The 14534-nt window shown below is 46.0% G+C and overlaps 1 protein-coding gene across 2 annotated transcripts in view; it reads right to left on the bottom strand.

Annotated features, from left to right (window-relative positions):
- The window catches only part of MYO10 (myosin X), a 245183-nt gene extending 243311 nt beyond the window's left edge, over positions 1 to 1872 (bottom strand). For both annotated transcript variants that reach the window (XM_054017900.1, XM_054017901.1), the window contains exon 1: positions 735 to 1872. In XM_054017900.1, coding sequence (XP_053873875.1) covers positions 735 to 755 — 21 coding nt within the window. In that variant the 5' untranslated portion in view covers positions 756 to 1872. The remainder of the gene's footprint in view (positions 1 to 734) is intronic.
- Between the last annotated feature and the right edge of the window lie 12662 nt (positions 1873 to 14534).

Genomic DNA, 14534 nt, shown 5'->3' with positions numbered 1-14534 from the left:
GTGGAATAAATCCTTTTCTTTTCCCCTTGCCCCCCTCTCCTTCTGTTCTGGCAGTGAAGTGCACGAACCCCTGCAGTCATCAGTGTACCCCTCTCACAGGAAGCCAACAAGTTTTTGAAAGGAAATACCAGACCTCTCCGTGAGAAACCAGGCATTTAGCCATGTCCTTGTTTAAAGTTTTAGTGGGCTTTCTGCACAAGGGTGATCTTGCAAAGCCGGCACTTTTCTTCTAGCATTTAGCTCACAGATGCCGTCAATGGGCCAAAAGCCTCATGATTTGCTGACCTAATACAGAGTGCACAGTGCGTGTGCCACACAGACAGCAAACAGTCTACACAAAAGGAAACTCACCTACAGTATAACGTGGAGAAAGAGGCAATCGCACTGCAGACCCGCCACGACTCATAGTTTTAAAAACTATCTTCTTCTTGTCATTAAAGGATATTTTTTGCCACTATATATATATAATCGCTTTCTTTTGGTAATCTCCCAACTCTCACACTCTGAGAGAGCTGCAAAAATAATGTGTTTAAACCATGCGAAAAGCAGAAAACTTTCAGCCAAAGGGCTAGTAACTGGAAGAGAAGCTTGCCCCCCTTTTATTCTTGGGGGGGGGGGGCGGCTCCTGTAACAAAGCAATCCAGATGGAGAGGAAGGGGGGAATAGATCTCATAAATCTGCTCTTTAGAAAGAGCTGATCACTACAGCAGAGAACTGCTCCTTCCCGTACTCACCTCAGTGAAGAAGTTATCCATTGTTGAAGTGGAGAATGCAACTTGAGGAAGTCAGTCTAGCAAAAGGGCTGAGCAGCAAACCATGTGTGGCCAGGGCGATTACTCCCAGCAAGACTGAGGTATTTCAATTTTCACACCCCTTCCATCGCTGCCATCACTTTTGCCCCCTCTCTTGACTCCTTCCTCTCCCCCAAAGTCAGCAGCACGTTCATTCAGACAGGCTCCTTTGTCTCTTTCTCTCCCCAGTGTCCTCAGACCCGTGGCAAGTGGCTGCACCAGAAACCTTGGTGGCACACTGCTGCCTTCGCTTTGAGCGGGGGCTGGGGAAAAAAATAAGGAGGAGGAGAGAGGATCCAGCCGCCGAGAAGCACGTGTCTGCTCCGCGTAAGTGCCCCCAAGCTGTCCAGGGCGTGCAGCTCCTGCAAGGACTTGCAGAGAGAGCGAGACACACACGCTCCGGCTGCGCTGCTCCCTGTGCAGAGCAGCAGCCAGCAGGGCCCTCTCAGGTCACTCGCGGGAGAGTCCCCAGGGATTGGCAGAATCCCCGCCCCCACGGGAGAGGCGCCGCCAATCCCGGCCAAGCGCCTCTTTGGAATCCCGACCCGGCCGGCGCGAGCCCTTCTCTGCCTGCGGGCTGGGGCGGCCGCCGCGCGCTCTGCCCGGCTCACCTAGGGCCCGCCGCGGGGTTGCCCCCACACAACAAAGAGCCGATGCGATCGCTGCTGCTGCAGATGTTTATCCGGAGAGAAGGGGCCGCGCGTGGAGCTTCCCACTGTCCTGCAATATCGTTCTCTAGGCCGCGCAGTCTCCTGCGGAGGAGAAGGGAAGGGGGCTTCAGAGTTGCCTGAGGAAACCCCGGCATTGGGGGTCACTTCTTTGCTCTGTAGCGGCGTGGTTGCGAAGACCTGATCTCGCTTCATTTGAACCCCCATCGGTGGCTCCCTGAGGCAGCCACAAACTAAATAAACCTGTGAGAGACGCAAGAGTCCAGCACGCTGTTTGGAGCCGTGTACGGTAGTAAACGATTCAGGAACACCACTGTTTATTGGTGCTTAATAATCTGTTTAGTGCCGCCAAGGACACAGAAGTGAAGCTAGTCTCTGTCCCAAGCAGCTTACTTTGAGCTATTGGAGGCTCGTGTGGAATCCAGTGCACTTTCCCACCTCATAATGCAATAAAGGAAAATCACTCCTGTCTGGATTTTGCGTTTTTCCTGCCAGCTGAAGGGTGCTCTTAAATTATTGTTTTTATTTTTATTTTTTTGCCCCAATGAGCCATGGATCTGGCAAAAATTATATTTGTCTCTTTCGTGTATTCCTATCAATCAGAAGTTGAATTGCCATGAAAAGACACTTTACTTCAGATCCCACCCTAAGGCATAAAAAAGCCTTTTCAAAATGTAAACACAAATGCAGACACTTAAGATACAAAGAGTTGGCCCTGCTTACTCCCCTAGTTCCTAGTGCAAAAGGTTCTGTTTATTTTGAAATGCAAAGCCATGTGAAGTGTTGTCATCAAACAAAGGTACTAGGAGACCACTGTTTACACCTGTTTTAAAGGATCTACCTCCTTCAGTCTTTTTGCACACAACAAACTCATTAAAGTCAGTAGGAATTTTGTACATAGCATCTACTTCATTAGGACACATACTCTGCCCTTAATATACTGTAGTATTCAATATTTTACTGGCATAGTTTGCAGTAGTAAACATCAAAATAGTCTTACTTCAGTGTGGGAGTCCATCATTTTAGAAAAAAGAACAGGAATACTTGTGGCACCTTAGAGACTAACAAATTTATTGGAGCATAAGCTTTCATGGGCTACAGCCCACTTCTTCGGATGCATATAGAGTGGAACATATATTGAGGAGATATATATATATACACACATACAGAGAGCATGAAAAGGTGGGAGTTGTCTTACCAACTCTGAGAGACCAATTAAGTAAGAGAAAAAAAACTTTTGAAGTGATAATCAAGATAGCCCAGTACAGACAGTTTGATAAGAAGTGTGAGAATACTTACAAGGGGAGATGGATTCAGTGTTTGTAATGGCTCAGCCATTCCCAGTCCTATTCAATCCTGAGTTGATTGTATCTAGTTTGCATATCAATTCCAGCTCAGCAGTCTCTCCTTGGAGTCTGTTTTTGAAGTTTTTCTCCTGTTCTTTTTGTGGATACAGACTAACACGGCTGCTACTCTGAAACCATCATTTTAGAGTATCCTAGGCTTAATTCTCCTGCATCTTGTACAGCAATTTTTACATCTTTACACAGCTACCATTTTGCTTTAGTATCATTTTACACCTGCCTTGTGCTGTCATAAATCACTACACAAGGTGCAAGGCCAGGAAGAGTCAGGCCCTCTAAGTATATGGTTAAAAAGGTGTGACCTGGCACATTTATATTTCAGGAAGAACTGCACTAAAAAAAGAGTTACAACAATAGATAAAAAATATAAATGTTTGGTCCTGCATTCCTTTCACACCCAGAACCCGTTTGGCTTATTTGGGAGTTTTGCATAGGTGAGTAATACAGGACAGGATCCTTGGAAATCAGTAGCATAACAACACCCAACAACACTGGCCTTTTTAAAGGTGTAACAGACTCAAATGTAAGGTGCACAACAAACACTACTACACACACTTAAAATAACATGGGATCTTTTCTTCAACACAAATGTATAAAGTTACCTTTCATCTTCATTTGAAGTTCCACATTTTAGGTGTCATAATACGTAGAAATAAAAAGTGAAATTCCAGCAGGTGTGACATTGACAAAAGTAGATTTAGATCTAAAATAAGAGAGGTAAAGCAATGGGAGATACAACTGAAAGGTAGGATCAGACATATAAAAAAAAATCCTACAGCTGAGGCAAGGGGGTAATTTACACTAATAGCTACATACACTTTAGTTTAGTTTACATAAAGTTGTGTTTGAAAACAGAATTGATCTTCTCCATTGAAGGTACAGAAGAAAGGATAAACTCCTGATAAGGGTGAGAAAAGAGGTACTAATCCCCTTCTAATAGCTAGGTTCCCCCAGCTCATAAAAGGATGAAGGGAATGGCTGCATTCCTGTAGCACACAGCACAGCACCAGAAGCAATAGCTTTAGGAACACAGAATACAGCCAGGGGAAAATGTCTCTGTATTGTATGCTTCAATGAAATACACATTTTCAAATAAAAGAGCCTCTGGCTGCAGTACCATACCCAAAGAGCTGTTTGTGAAAGGGTAGGCAAAAGCACAGAGCAGCATGAGCAGCAGGACAGACAAAAGACAGTGATCTGGTACAGGCAATGATCACAATAGAGAAGGACAGGAAAGAAGAGTAATTGGGGATGCATCACTCAACCCTATGACATCACCATGTGAATAGCAGCACTGTCTGTCACTTCTCTACTTCTGCCACTCAGGCCTTGGCTACACTTGCGAGTTGCAGCGCTGTAAAGCCGCCCCCAGCGCTGTAACTCACTCCCCGTCCACACTGGCAAGGCATTTGCAGCGCTGTATCTCTGTGGTTGCAGCGCTGCATGTACTCCATGTCCCCGAGAGGAACAGTGAGTATTGTGCTGCCGCTGCAGTGCTGCGGTGCCGGTGTGGCCACCCAATGCGCTGTGACTGGCCTCCAGAAGTATTCGGCAGTATCCCACAATGCCTGTTCTAGCCACTCTGGTCATCAATTCAAACTCTACTGCCCTGGCCTCAGGTAACCAACCATGTGACCCACCCTTTACATTCCCTGGGAATTTTAAAAATCCCCTTCCTGTTTGCTCAGCTTGGCGTGGCGTGGAGTGCTATCAGCGAAACTTTCCAGGTGACCATGCCTCCAAGTGCCAAGTGAGCCCCAGCATGGAGCAATGACGAGTTGCTGGACCTCATCAGTGTTTGGGGGGAGGAAGCTGTCCAGTCCCAGCTGCGCTCCAGCCATAGGAATTACAATACCTTCGGGAACGTATCAAAGGACATGATGGAAAGGGGCCATGTCATAACTATAAAGGGAAGGGTAACAGCCCTCCTGTGTACAATACTATAAAATCTCTCCTGGCCAGAGACTCCAAAGTCCTTTTGCCTGTAAAGGATTAAGAAGCTCAGGTAACCTGGCTGACATCTAACCCAAAGGACCAATAAGGGGACAAGATACTTTCAAATCTTAGTAGGGGGAAGGCTTTTGTTTGTGCTTTTTGTTTTGGGGGTTGTTCGCTCTTGGGACTGAGAGGGACCAGACATCAATCCATGCTCTCCAAATCTTTCTGAACAAGTCTCTCATATTTCAAACTTGTAAGTAAACAGCCAGGCAAGGCGTGTTAGTTTTATCTTTCTATTCTCAACTTGTAAATGTACCTTTTGCTAGAGTGTTTACCTCTGTTTGCTGTAACTTTGAACTTAAGGCTAGAGGGGGTTCTTCTGGGCTCTTTAAGTTTGATTACCCTGTAAAGTTATTTTCTATCCTGATTTCACAGAGATGATTTTTACCTTTCTTTCTTTAATTAAAAGTCTTCTTTTTAAGAACCTGATTGATTTTTCCTTGTTCTAAGATCCAAGGGGATTGATCTCGACTCACCAGGAATTGGTGGGGGGAAAGTGAAGAGGGGGAAAAATTAATTCCTCCTTGTTTTAAGATCCAAGGGGTTTTGGATTAGTGTTCACCAAGGAATTGGTGGAAGAGTCTCTCAAGGCTATCCAGGGAAGAGAGTTAGCACATTGGGAGTGGTGGCAGCAAAAGCAGATCTAAGTTGGTAGAAAAGCTTAGAGGTTGTCATGCAGGTCCCTACATCTGTACCCTAAAGTTCAGAGTGGGGAAGGAACCTTGACAGGCCATGACCGGGACGCCCTGCAGTGCAGGATTAAAGTGAAGGAGCTGCGGAGTGCCTACCACAAAGCCCGCAACGCAAACTGCCGCTCGGGTGCTCCCCCTGTGACCTGCCGAATCTACAAAGAGTTGGATGCGATACTTGGGGTTAACCCCACCTCCACTCTGAGAACCACCATGAACAGTTCAGAGCCGGTGGGGGGGGGGAGGAGGAGGAGGAAAATGGGAGTGAGGGTGGTGAGCCAGATGGAGACACCCCAGAATCCCTGGAGCCATGCAGCCAGGAGCTCTTCTCGAGCCAGGAGGAAGGTAGCCAGTCGCAGCGGCCGGTACTTGGTGGAGGACAAACAGAAGAGCAGGTTCCCGGTAAGCGGGTTTTTTTTCGGGAAGGAATTTTTTCGGTGCGGGCTCTTTGGGAGAAGAGGGTTAGGCATGCATGCCTAGATGCGGAATAGTGCATTGATGTGGTTTATCACATCGCAGTAATCGGCCTCGGTAATCTCCTCAAATGTCTCATCCAGAACGTATGCAATGCGCTTGCTCAGGTTTATCAGGAGAGCCACCGTGGTCCTTGTCCCAGCCAGGCTAACGTGTCCGCGCCACTGTGCGACGAAGGGTGGAGGGACCATTGCTGCACACAGGCAAGCTGCATTTGGGCCAGGGCAGAAGCCGCATTGCAGTAGAAGACCCTCCCTTGCTTCCCAGGTCACCCTCAGCAGCGAGATATCGTCCAGGATGAACTCCTGTGGAAAATGTTGGGACAGTGTTCAGTGTTGGTGCCCCCTGCAGCTGTTGGCTCTCCCCAAGGCACAGAAACCCAGAGGACAGTGCAGCCCTGAAACAATCAGTCCCCCTTACTCATGTACATTGGCCAAACCGGACAGTCTCTACGCAAAAGAATTAATGGACACAAATCTGACATCAGGAATCAAAAGACTCAAAAAACAGTGGGAGAACACTTTAACCTGTCTGGTCATTCAGTGACAGACCTGCGGGTGGCTATATTACAACAGAAAAACTTCAAAAACAGACTCCAAAGAGAGACTGCTGAGCTAGAATTGATATGCAAACTAGACACAATCAACTCCGGTTTGAATAAGGACTGGGAATGGCTGAGCCATTACAAACATTGACTCTATCTCCCCTTGTAAGTATTCTCACACTTATTATCAAACTGTCTGTACTGGGCTAGCTTGATTATCACTTCAAACGTTTTTTTTTTCTTAATTAATTGGCCTCTCAGAGTTGGTAAGACAACTCCCACCTGTTTATGCTCTCTGTATGTGTGTATATATATCTCCTCAATATATGTTCCATTCTATATGCATCCGAAGAAGTGGGCTGTAGTCCACGAAAGCTTATGCTCTAATAAATTTGTTAGTCTCTAAGGTGCCACAAGTACTTCTGTTCTTTTTTTCACCATTTTGAGGCTCCCGTGGGATATGTGTGCTCTGTTTCAGACGGGAAAATTATGCGATTGTGTAGCCCCTGTGTGTTTTCTACTCCTTAAGTGCGGGGGGAATCATTACTCTGTCTGGTATAAACAATGCTGCCTCTGTTAAATGTTGCATTTTGCCTATACAGCTGCATCAACCTTGAGACCTCAGCCATCCCTCTTATCGCCTGCTCAGAGACTGCAAAGACTCAGGAAGAGACTGCGAAAAAGCAAAGAAGACATGCAGCAAGAAGTGATGCGGCAATCTATTAAAGAGAATGAGAAAGCACAGAACTGGAGGGAGAGAGAAAGCAGGATCCACCAGGAAAACGCAGTGCACCGGCGGTAAAGCACAGAGCACCAGCAGCAAAGCACGGATTGGCTCATAAGCATCCTGGAGCGCCAAGCAGACGCTATCCAGGAGCTCGTAGCCATGCAGAAGGAGCAGTACCGCAAGCGCAAACGCCACCCCCCGTACGGCCCTTGTCCCAAAACTCTTTCAGTTGTGCCCCACTGTCACCTCCAACCCACTTTCCCCAACTTCCGTGTTCTTCACACCACCAGCTGCCTCCAACACCAGTATCTTCACCATCCAGCCCTGAAAACCACGGCCCTTACCCTCTGCACTCAACCCCATCACCATGCAGTATAGCTATCCTGAAATGCAGCACTCACTGCACAGCACACCAGACAGGACATATGCGAATCTGTGATTGTACCGTTCCCCACTCCACCCCCTTGTTTCTTTTCAATAAATATTTTTTTTCTTTTCAATAAATGGATTTTTTGGCTTTGAAAACATTCTTTATTATTGCATAAAGTAAAAAACTTCTTAGCCCAGGAAATAAACAGGCACTGCAAGTCTGCTTTTCTGCTTGGCAAACACTGATTCCTAAAGATTGGAACTACTGCATTTCACTCCCGTGCAGGGCACCAGATATCACTGCTGGTTTTCAGCCTCAAATTTCTCCCTCAAGGTATCCCTAATCCTTGCAGCCCCAGGTTGGGCCCCTCTAATAGCCCTGCTCTCTGGCTGTGCAAATTCAGCCTCTAGGTGTTCAACCTCGGAGTTCCATGCCTGAGTGAGGCTTTCACCCTTCCCTTCACAAATATTATGGAGGGCACAGCACACGGATATAACCGTGGGGATGCTGTTTTTGGCCAAGTCCAGCTTCCCATTCAGAGATCGCCAGCGGCCCTTTCAGGGCCGGCTCCAGGGTTTTTGCCGCACCAAGCGGCAAAAAAAAAAAAAAAAAGCCACGATCGCGATCTGCGGCGGCAATTCGGTGGAAGGTCCTTCGCTCCAAGTGGGAGTGCGGGACCGTCTGCCAAATTGCCGCCGAACAGCTGGACGTGCTGTCCCTCTCCAGAGTGGCCGCCCCAAGCACCTGCTTGGCAAGCTGGTGCCTGGAGCCGGCCCTGGGCCCTTTAAATGCCAAAGGCACACTCCACAGTCATTCAGCAGTGGCTCAGCCTGTAGTTGAACCGTTCCTTGCTGCTGTCAAGGCTCCCTGTGTAGGGTTTCATAAGACACGGCATTAACGGGTAAGCGGGATCTCCAAGGATCACAAAGGGCATTTCGACTTCCCCTACCGTGATCTTCCGCTCTGGGAAAAAAGTCCCGGCCTGAATCTTCCTGAACAGCCAAGTGTTCCGAAAGATGCATGTGTCATGCACTTTCTGGGCCAGCCTGTGTTAATGTCAATGAAACGCCCACGGTGATCCACAAGCACCTGGAGAACCATAGAGAAATACCCCTTCTGATTAATGTACTCGGATCCTAGGTGGGGTGGTGCCAAAATAGAAATGTGTGTCCCATCTATTGCCCCTCCACAGTTAGGGAACCCCATTTGTGCAAAGCCATCCACTATTTCCTGCACATTACCCAGAGTCACGGTTCTTCTGAGTAGGATGCAATTAATGGCTCTGCAAACTTGCATCAACACGATTCCAACGGTCGACTTTCCCACTCCAAACTGGTTTGTGACCGACCGGTAGCTGTCTGGAGTTGCCAGCTTCCAGACTGCAATAGCCACCCGCTTCTCCACTGGCAGGGCAGCTCTCAATCTCATGTCCTTGTGCCGCAGGGTGGGGTCGAGCTCTTCACACAGTCCCATGAAAGTGGCTTTTCTCATCCAAAAGTTCTGCAGCCACTGCTCGTCATCCCAGACTTCCACGACGATGTGATCCCACCACTCGGTGTTTGTTTCCCGAGCCCAAAAGTGGCATTCTATGGTGCTGAGCATGTCCATGAATGCCACAAGCAATTTCATGTCATACACGTTACGCGGCTCGATAGCATCGTCGGACTCCTCACTCTCACTGTCACTTTGGATCTTAAGGAATAGTTTGACAGCCAAACGTGACGTGCTGGCGAGATAAGTCAGCATACGCCTCAGCAGTTCGGGCTCCATTTCCCGCAGACAACAGATTGCGCTGCACAAAAACCATTGAAAGATGGTGCCAAAGGTGGATTTCTGGGATTTTCTGGGATGTGAAGCGATGCATCATGGGGCGTTGGGACAGGACCCAGATGCTCCACACCCACGCCTCCTTCCCACAACCCACGGTGCCAGAATGGGAAGAAGTGCTCTGTGGGATAGCTGCCCATAAAGCACCGCTCCCAGTGGCACAGCAAATGCTGCAAATGTGGCCACAACAGTGTGCTGGGCAGCTGTCAGTGTGGACAGACTGCAGCCCTTTCCCTACTCAGCTGTACGAAGTCAGGTTTAACTCACAGCACTGTACATCTGCAAGTGTAGCCAAGGCCTCAGTGCATTTTTCTCCACTAGCCATTCCAGCTCCTGTGACTACTTCTGAAACTGGCTGTTGCCTGCATGTTTTCAAACTTGGGATATAAGCAGCACATCTTCTGAATCACTGTGTTGTTTGGCTGTTGTTTGGGGAGAGACCTCTAAGGACCTCAGTACAGCAACAAGAATTGTCACAATGTCTTTACCTGATTGCTCCCCTTGACCATTATAACATAAGCCAGTAGAGTCAATAGATACTGATCCCTGTCATATGATAGTACAAATTACCTTGGAACCTTGATCTAGGTCAGGTGACCAAGGCCGCAAAATAAAGTTCAGCCTCTAGCTAGACATTTTGAGTCTTTAGATAGTCAAGTTGAAGCTGTAGCCAAGAGTATATGTGTATTTTCATCTGTGGTTGGCAAAGAGTAACTTTTTTCTTGCTGTGACTCTCACACACCAGGAACCTTGTCTTTTTCACATCCAGCTTGGAATAAAACAATGCTTTCTACATGAAGCTACATCTGAAAACCGCTCATTCACTTTAGCCAGTGCAGATTGGTGCCCCTTGTTTATTTAGTAATTCTTCTCATGGGTACAACATAATACCTCTGTTCCATAGTCCAAACTAATTTCCAATCCATTTCCAGGTACAATGCAAGGTGTTTGTATTAACCTGTAATGTCCAGTAGGATTTGGGGAGTGGCCATCTTAGAGTTTACATTGAGAGGTGATCTCTACTTCCAGCAGGTAAGATCTGCCAAGGTTCCTTAGCTAAAAGCCTCCACGTTTGAAGTGTCTAGGAGCTAGTGGTAGGGAGTCTGAATTGGTCCCTCAAGTCTGGACTTTTCTCCACAGCTGGCCCAAATCTGTCAATCTTCAGGTCATGCTGCAAGGCACAAGGTTGTTTACACTTGCTTTTACCTGGAGAAGTAAGGGCTTGTCTACACAGAGACATTTCCTGGCATAGCTATAGTGGAGTAATTTTTCCACTACAGTTATTCAGTATAAGTCCCCATATGGACACTATTTTGGAATTAAAGTGATTTTAGTCTAGAATAATTACTCTTCTTAGGAAGTGGAAAAGTTATGCTGTAATAAAGTCACTTTTATTTCAGAATAGAGTCTCTACTCAGAGATTTATACCAAATAACTATAGCTGAACAATGATTCCACCATAGCTATGACAGGAAATATCTTTGCATAGACAAGCTCTAATCTGAAGAGGGCTGAGTCAGGCTGGGGATATATTAAATTATTTAGAGTTCTGATTGACTCTTATTTGATGTTGGATCCATGTGCAACTGGTAGTTAATTCATGTGCTTGACTTTTATACATCCTTTTGCAGACATTTGTTAAATTCAATTTACAATTTTAAAAACAAAATAATTTAAATTCATAAAGATGAAAAGTTAAGTGAAAAAATTTCATCATTCCAATAAAAGTAGCATATGTATTTTAAAATAAACATTTAGTAAATTGCAAGAAACCATTACCCCATTCAAGTACTATTGCCTTCTAGAGCTGTGACAGTGTACACCAGCTAAGGAGCTGCCACACACTCTGTTTAGCCATGCACATGTTATGAATATTTGTAAAATATTTGACTTTTATAAGGAGTTAGCATGACTGACTGCAAGGATGGACTGAGATAAGTAAAGTGAAGGGACTATGGAACAGTGCTAATATACGACAACTGCCTTGCATTGTTTTTGGGGGGGGCACCTGAATTTTGGAAAGGGTCCTCTTTTTATGTTTTGAGTAGCAATATCATCCTTTTTTGGCCCATGAATAAACATAGAAAGTTTTTACAAGTGGGAGAAAGTTAGGAATTACATATTGACTTTGATTGACCCTCAAACTAATGCACTGACTGAAGCAGGGTCCTGTGGAAAAAATAGTATGCGATCTTGTTATTAAAGACTGTATCATAAAGCAACATACAAGAGGATCAAATTAATGTTGCACAGGCAACCTTAATTCCGGCATTTCTTAACTTTTGAGTGCTTGATTTTGAAACCTTAATAATGTTCTTTTAACATAGGGTTTTTGTGTGTGTTTTTCAAAAAGCAAACTAGAAAACCAGAAATTCCATCACATGGCATTCAATTGATACCCACATGATTTATCAGCAGGGTTGGAACTTTTAGATCCACTGCACAAACCTCTGCCACTTGAAGTAACAGATTAACTGATAACAGTAGTAGGTTGTCATCCTCTATGAGAACAAGCACTAGAGGGGGATGAGACACTTCTCCATCAGTTTCACAGTATTTCTTGACAGCAGAGGAATGGTGAAATTCAGGAATCTTGGGTTCCATTCCAGATTCTGGAGGGGAGTGTTCTCAGGCGGCACAGACCCTTCTTCTGCCCATTGCCCCACAGGTATCACCACTTCTGCTCTGTCCCCTTCCCACCCTGGCTATTCTTCCCCACCCATGGCTCCCCCCGGTCTCATTCTACTCATCTGGCCAGTACCAGTCTCCACTCCCAATCTCCTTGCCTAGCAAGTCCTAGTCTCATCTTTGGAGATTGCCCATCTCAGTCTTTCCACAACTCCCAGTCCCAATCTCCTTGTCCAGCAATTCACAGTTCCTGCCCTCAGCCTCCAAGGTCCTTGTTCCAGATTCTTTGCCCAGTCAGGCCTAGCTCCCTCCCCCAACATTTTGGCTCTTTGTCAGATCTGTCTCCCTTCCCCTCCTTCTCCAATCCCACTAGTTCTCAGTCCCTCTCTTTGTCCAGCCATTCCAAGCCTCCCCCCATCTTGGCCCCTTATCTGAACTAAGTCTCCGCCCACACACATTTCCCTCCCCTGCCCCCAGTCCCAGTCTCTTTACTCAGTTAGTCATGTTCCACTCCCTCAGCTCTCAGTCTCCTTTTCCAGATAGTTCAAGTCTCCCCCCTCCAACATCCAATCCCAGTTTCCCTCTCTCCCCCACCCTGCCAAACTCTACTCCCAGCTCCTCCTCCCCCAAAGATTTTTCAAAGGTTTATAATTTGGCCAAATTTGGGCAAATGTTAATGAGGATGACAAAAGGCACATCCTCAACACAAACATCTTCTCTGTCAAATTTCAAGTCCCAGATACAAAGAATTGGGGCTCTAGAGCTTTTAAAAGAAAATGTTGCCAGAATGTAACAAAGGCAAAACAACATATTTTCCCCTAGTCTTGTTCTCAGAAACAGCTGAGCCATTTTAGCTGAAACTTTCCAGAAAAGAAAGAAAGAAAGAAATCAGCCTGAGGCAGATATCCTGCCTAGGAAATTTCAGACTGAATGCTTTAACTTTGGCAAAGTTGTAAGCGACTTCAAACAGGGTCTCATAATGGTGAGCGTAAGGAAATCTTAATAGGCAATGCTACCAGCCCCACCTATAATAAGTGGTTCCATTGTACACTGAGTAAGGATTTATAGGACTGGCCTACAATAATGTAGACTTTTTGCCCAGATGTAGCTTTAAACTTAATATGGCTATGAGAAGAATTTACAGAGTAACAATGCAAGTGTCAGTGGAACAAAAAAGTGTTAAGCCACAGGACTATCATGAGCTGCACACAAGTGGCAACTTGCATCCACATAGGACCACTCTGAAGTAATGGGAGCTTTGCATAGATTCATAGATTTTAAGGTGAGGGGGGGAAGCATTATTCTCATCTGGTCTCACCCCCCCTGAATAGAATTGCATCAAGTTGCCTGGGTGTAGGGGTGTGACAGCATGCTGTTAGCAGCTATAAATTGAGCCCTTTGAAAACCAGCACATTGGTCACTGCGTAGAGCATAGGAAGAACTTAAGTAGTTTGGGTTGGGATGGGTGAAAGGGATCCCTTGCATCTGTAGGGAGCCTGCTGCACTAATGAGTTCATTAGTTCACACGCTGGGTAGCACTGATAAGAAAGCAAGTAGTATAAAAGGCTGAACCAGGGTGCAGGAAAGGGGTTCCATATAATTATTGTTATGTTGTACTGTACCTGGAGCATAAATAATAGTAAAATCTATTTGGTGAAGGTACCCTGGTGGACTGCATGTGCTGCTTAATTCACAAAGAGAGCTTAGCAGCCAAGGTTTCCAGGAGCTGAACTGGGAGCTGTTCACAAGAGGTCTGTCCACTCAGTATAGGGTTTGATCCTTGATTATTATCAGTCAGTTTAGGACAGTACATTATGGCTACATGTGTATTTTTTAGATCTTGGATATTATGTTTTTAAAGGGATTGTTTTCACTACAAACATTTGTCCTGAAATGTGAGATCCAGTTGGATGATGACTTGCCTTAGAAATGCAAAGGTATTATTCTAATTGGGGGAGGGATAGCTCAGTGGTTTGAGCATTGGCCTGCTAAACCTAGGGTTGTGAGTTCAATCCTTGAGGGGGCCCACCTAGGGATCTGGGGCAAAATCAGTACTTGGTCCTGCTAGTGAAGGCAGGGGGCTGGACTTGATGACCTTTCAAGGTCCCTTCCAGTTCTAGGAGATAGGATATCTCCATTAATTTAAGAGGGGTTAGGTGAAACCTTCTTGAAGCTAATGGATGTGATAGTGCCCTTCCTTCAGGACAAACATAGGCCATTTCAGGGATCAGGATGTGAGTAATCTGACCTACTAGGTAGAGCCCAGAACAGGAACCAGGAAATAAGCCAGGGATCAGAGCTGGAGATAAAAGCCAAGCAGAGTTGAGCATGACAGGAATGAGGCAGTAGCAAGGTAGACCCAGAAGAGATTGCAGCTGCAGGTATAAGTATTGTGTAGCTGGCCACCTGTCACTGCTGCTGAGCTTAAATGAAGACTTATTGGCTCCTTGCAGC

The sequence above is a fragment of the Malaclemys terrapin genome, chromosome 2 (assembly GCF_027887155.1).
Source record: "Malaclemys terrapin pileata isolate rMalTer1 chromosome 2, rMalTer1.hap1, whole genome shotgun sequence".
Lineage (NCBI taxonomy): Eukaryota > Metazoa > Chordata > Testudines > Emydidae > Malaclemys > Malaclemys terrapin.
Note: the sequence above shows the minus strand (reverse complement) of the source record. Positions and strands in the feature narration are given on the sequence as shown.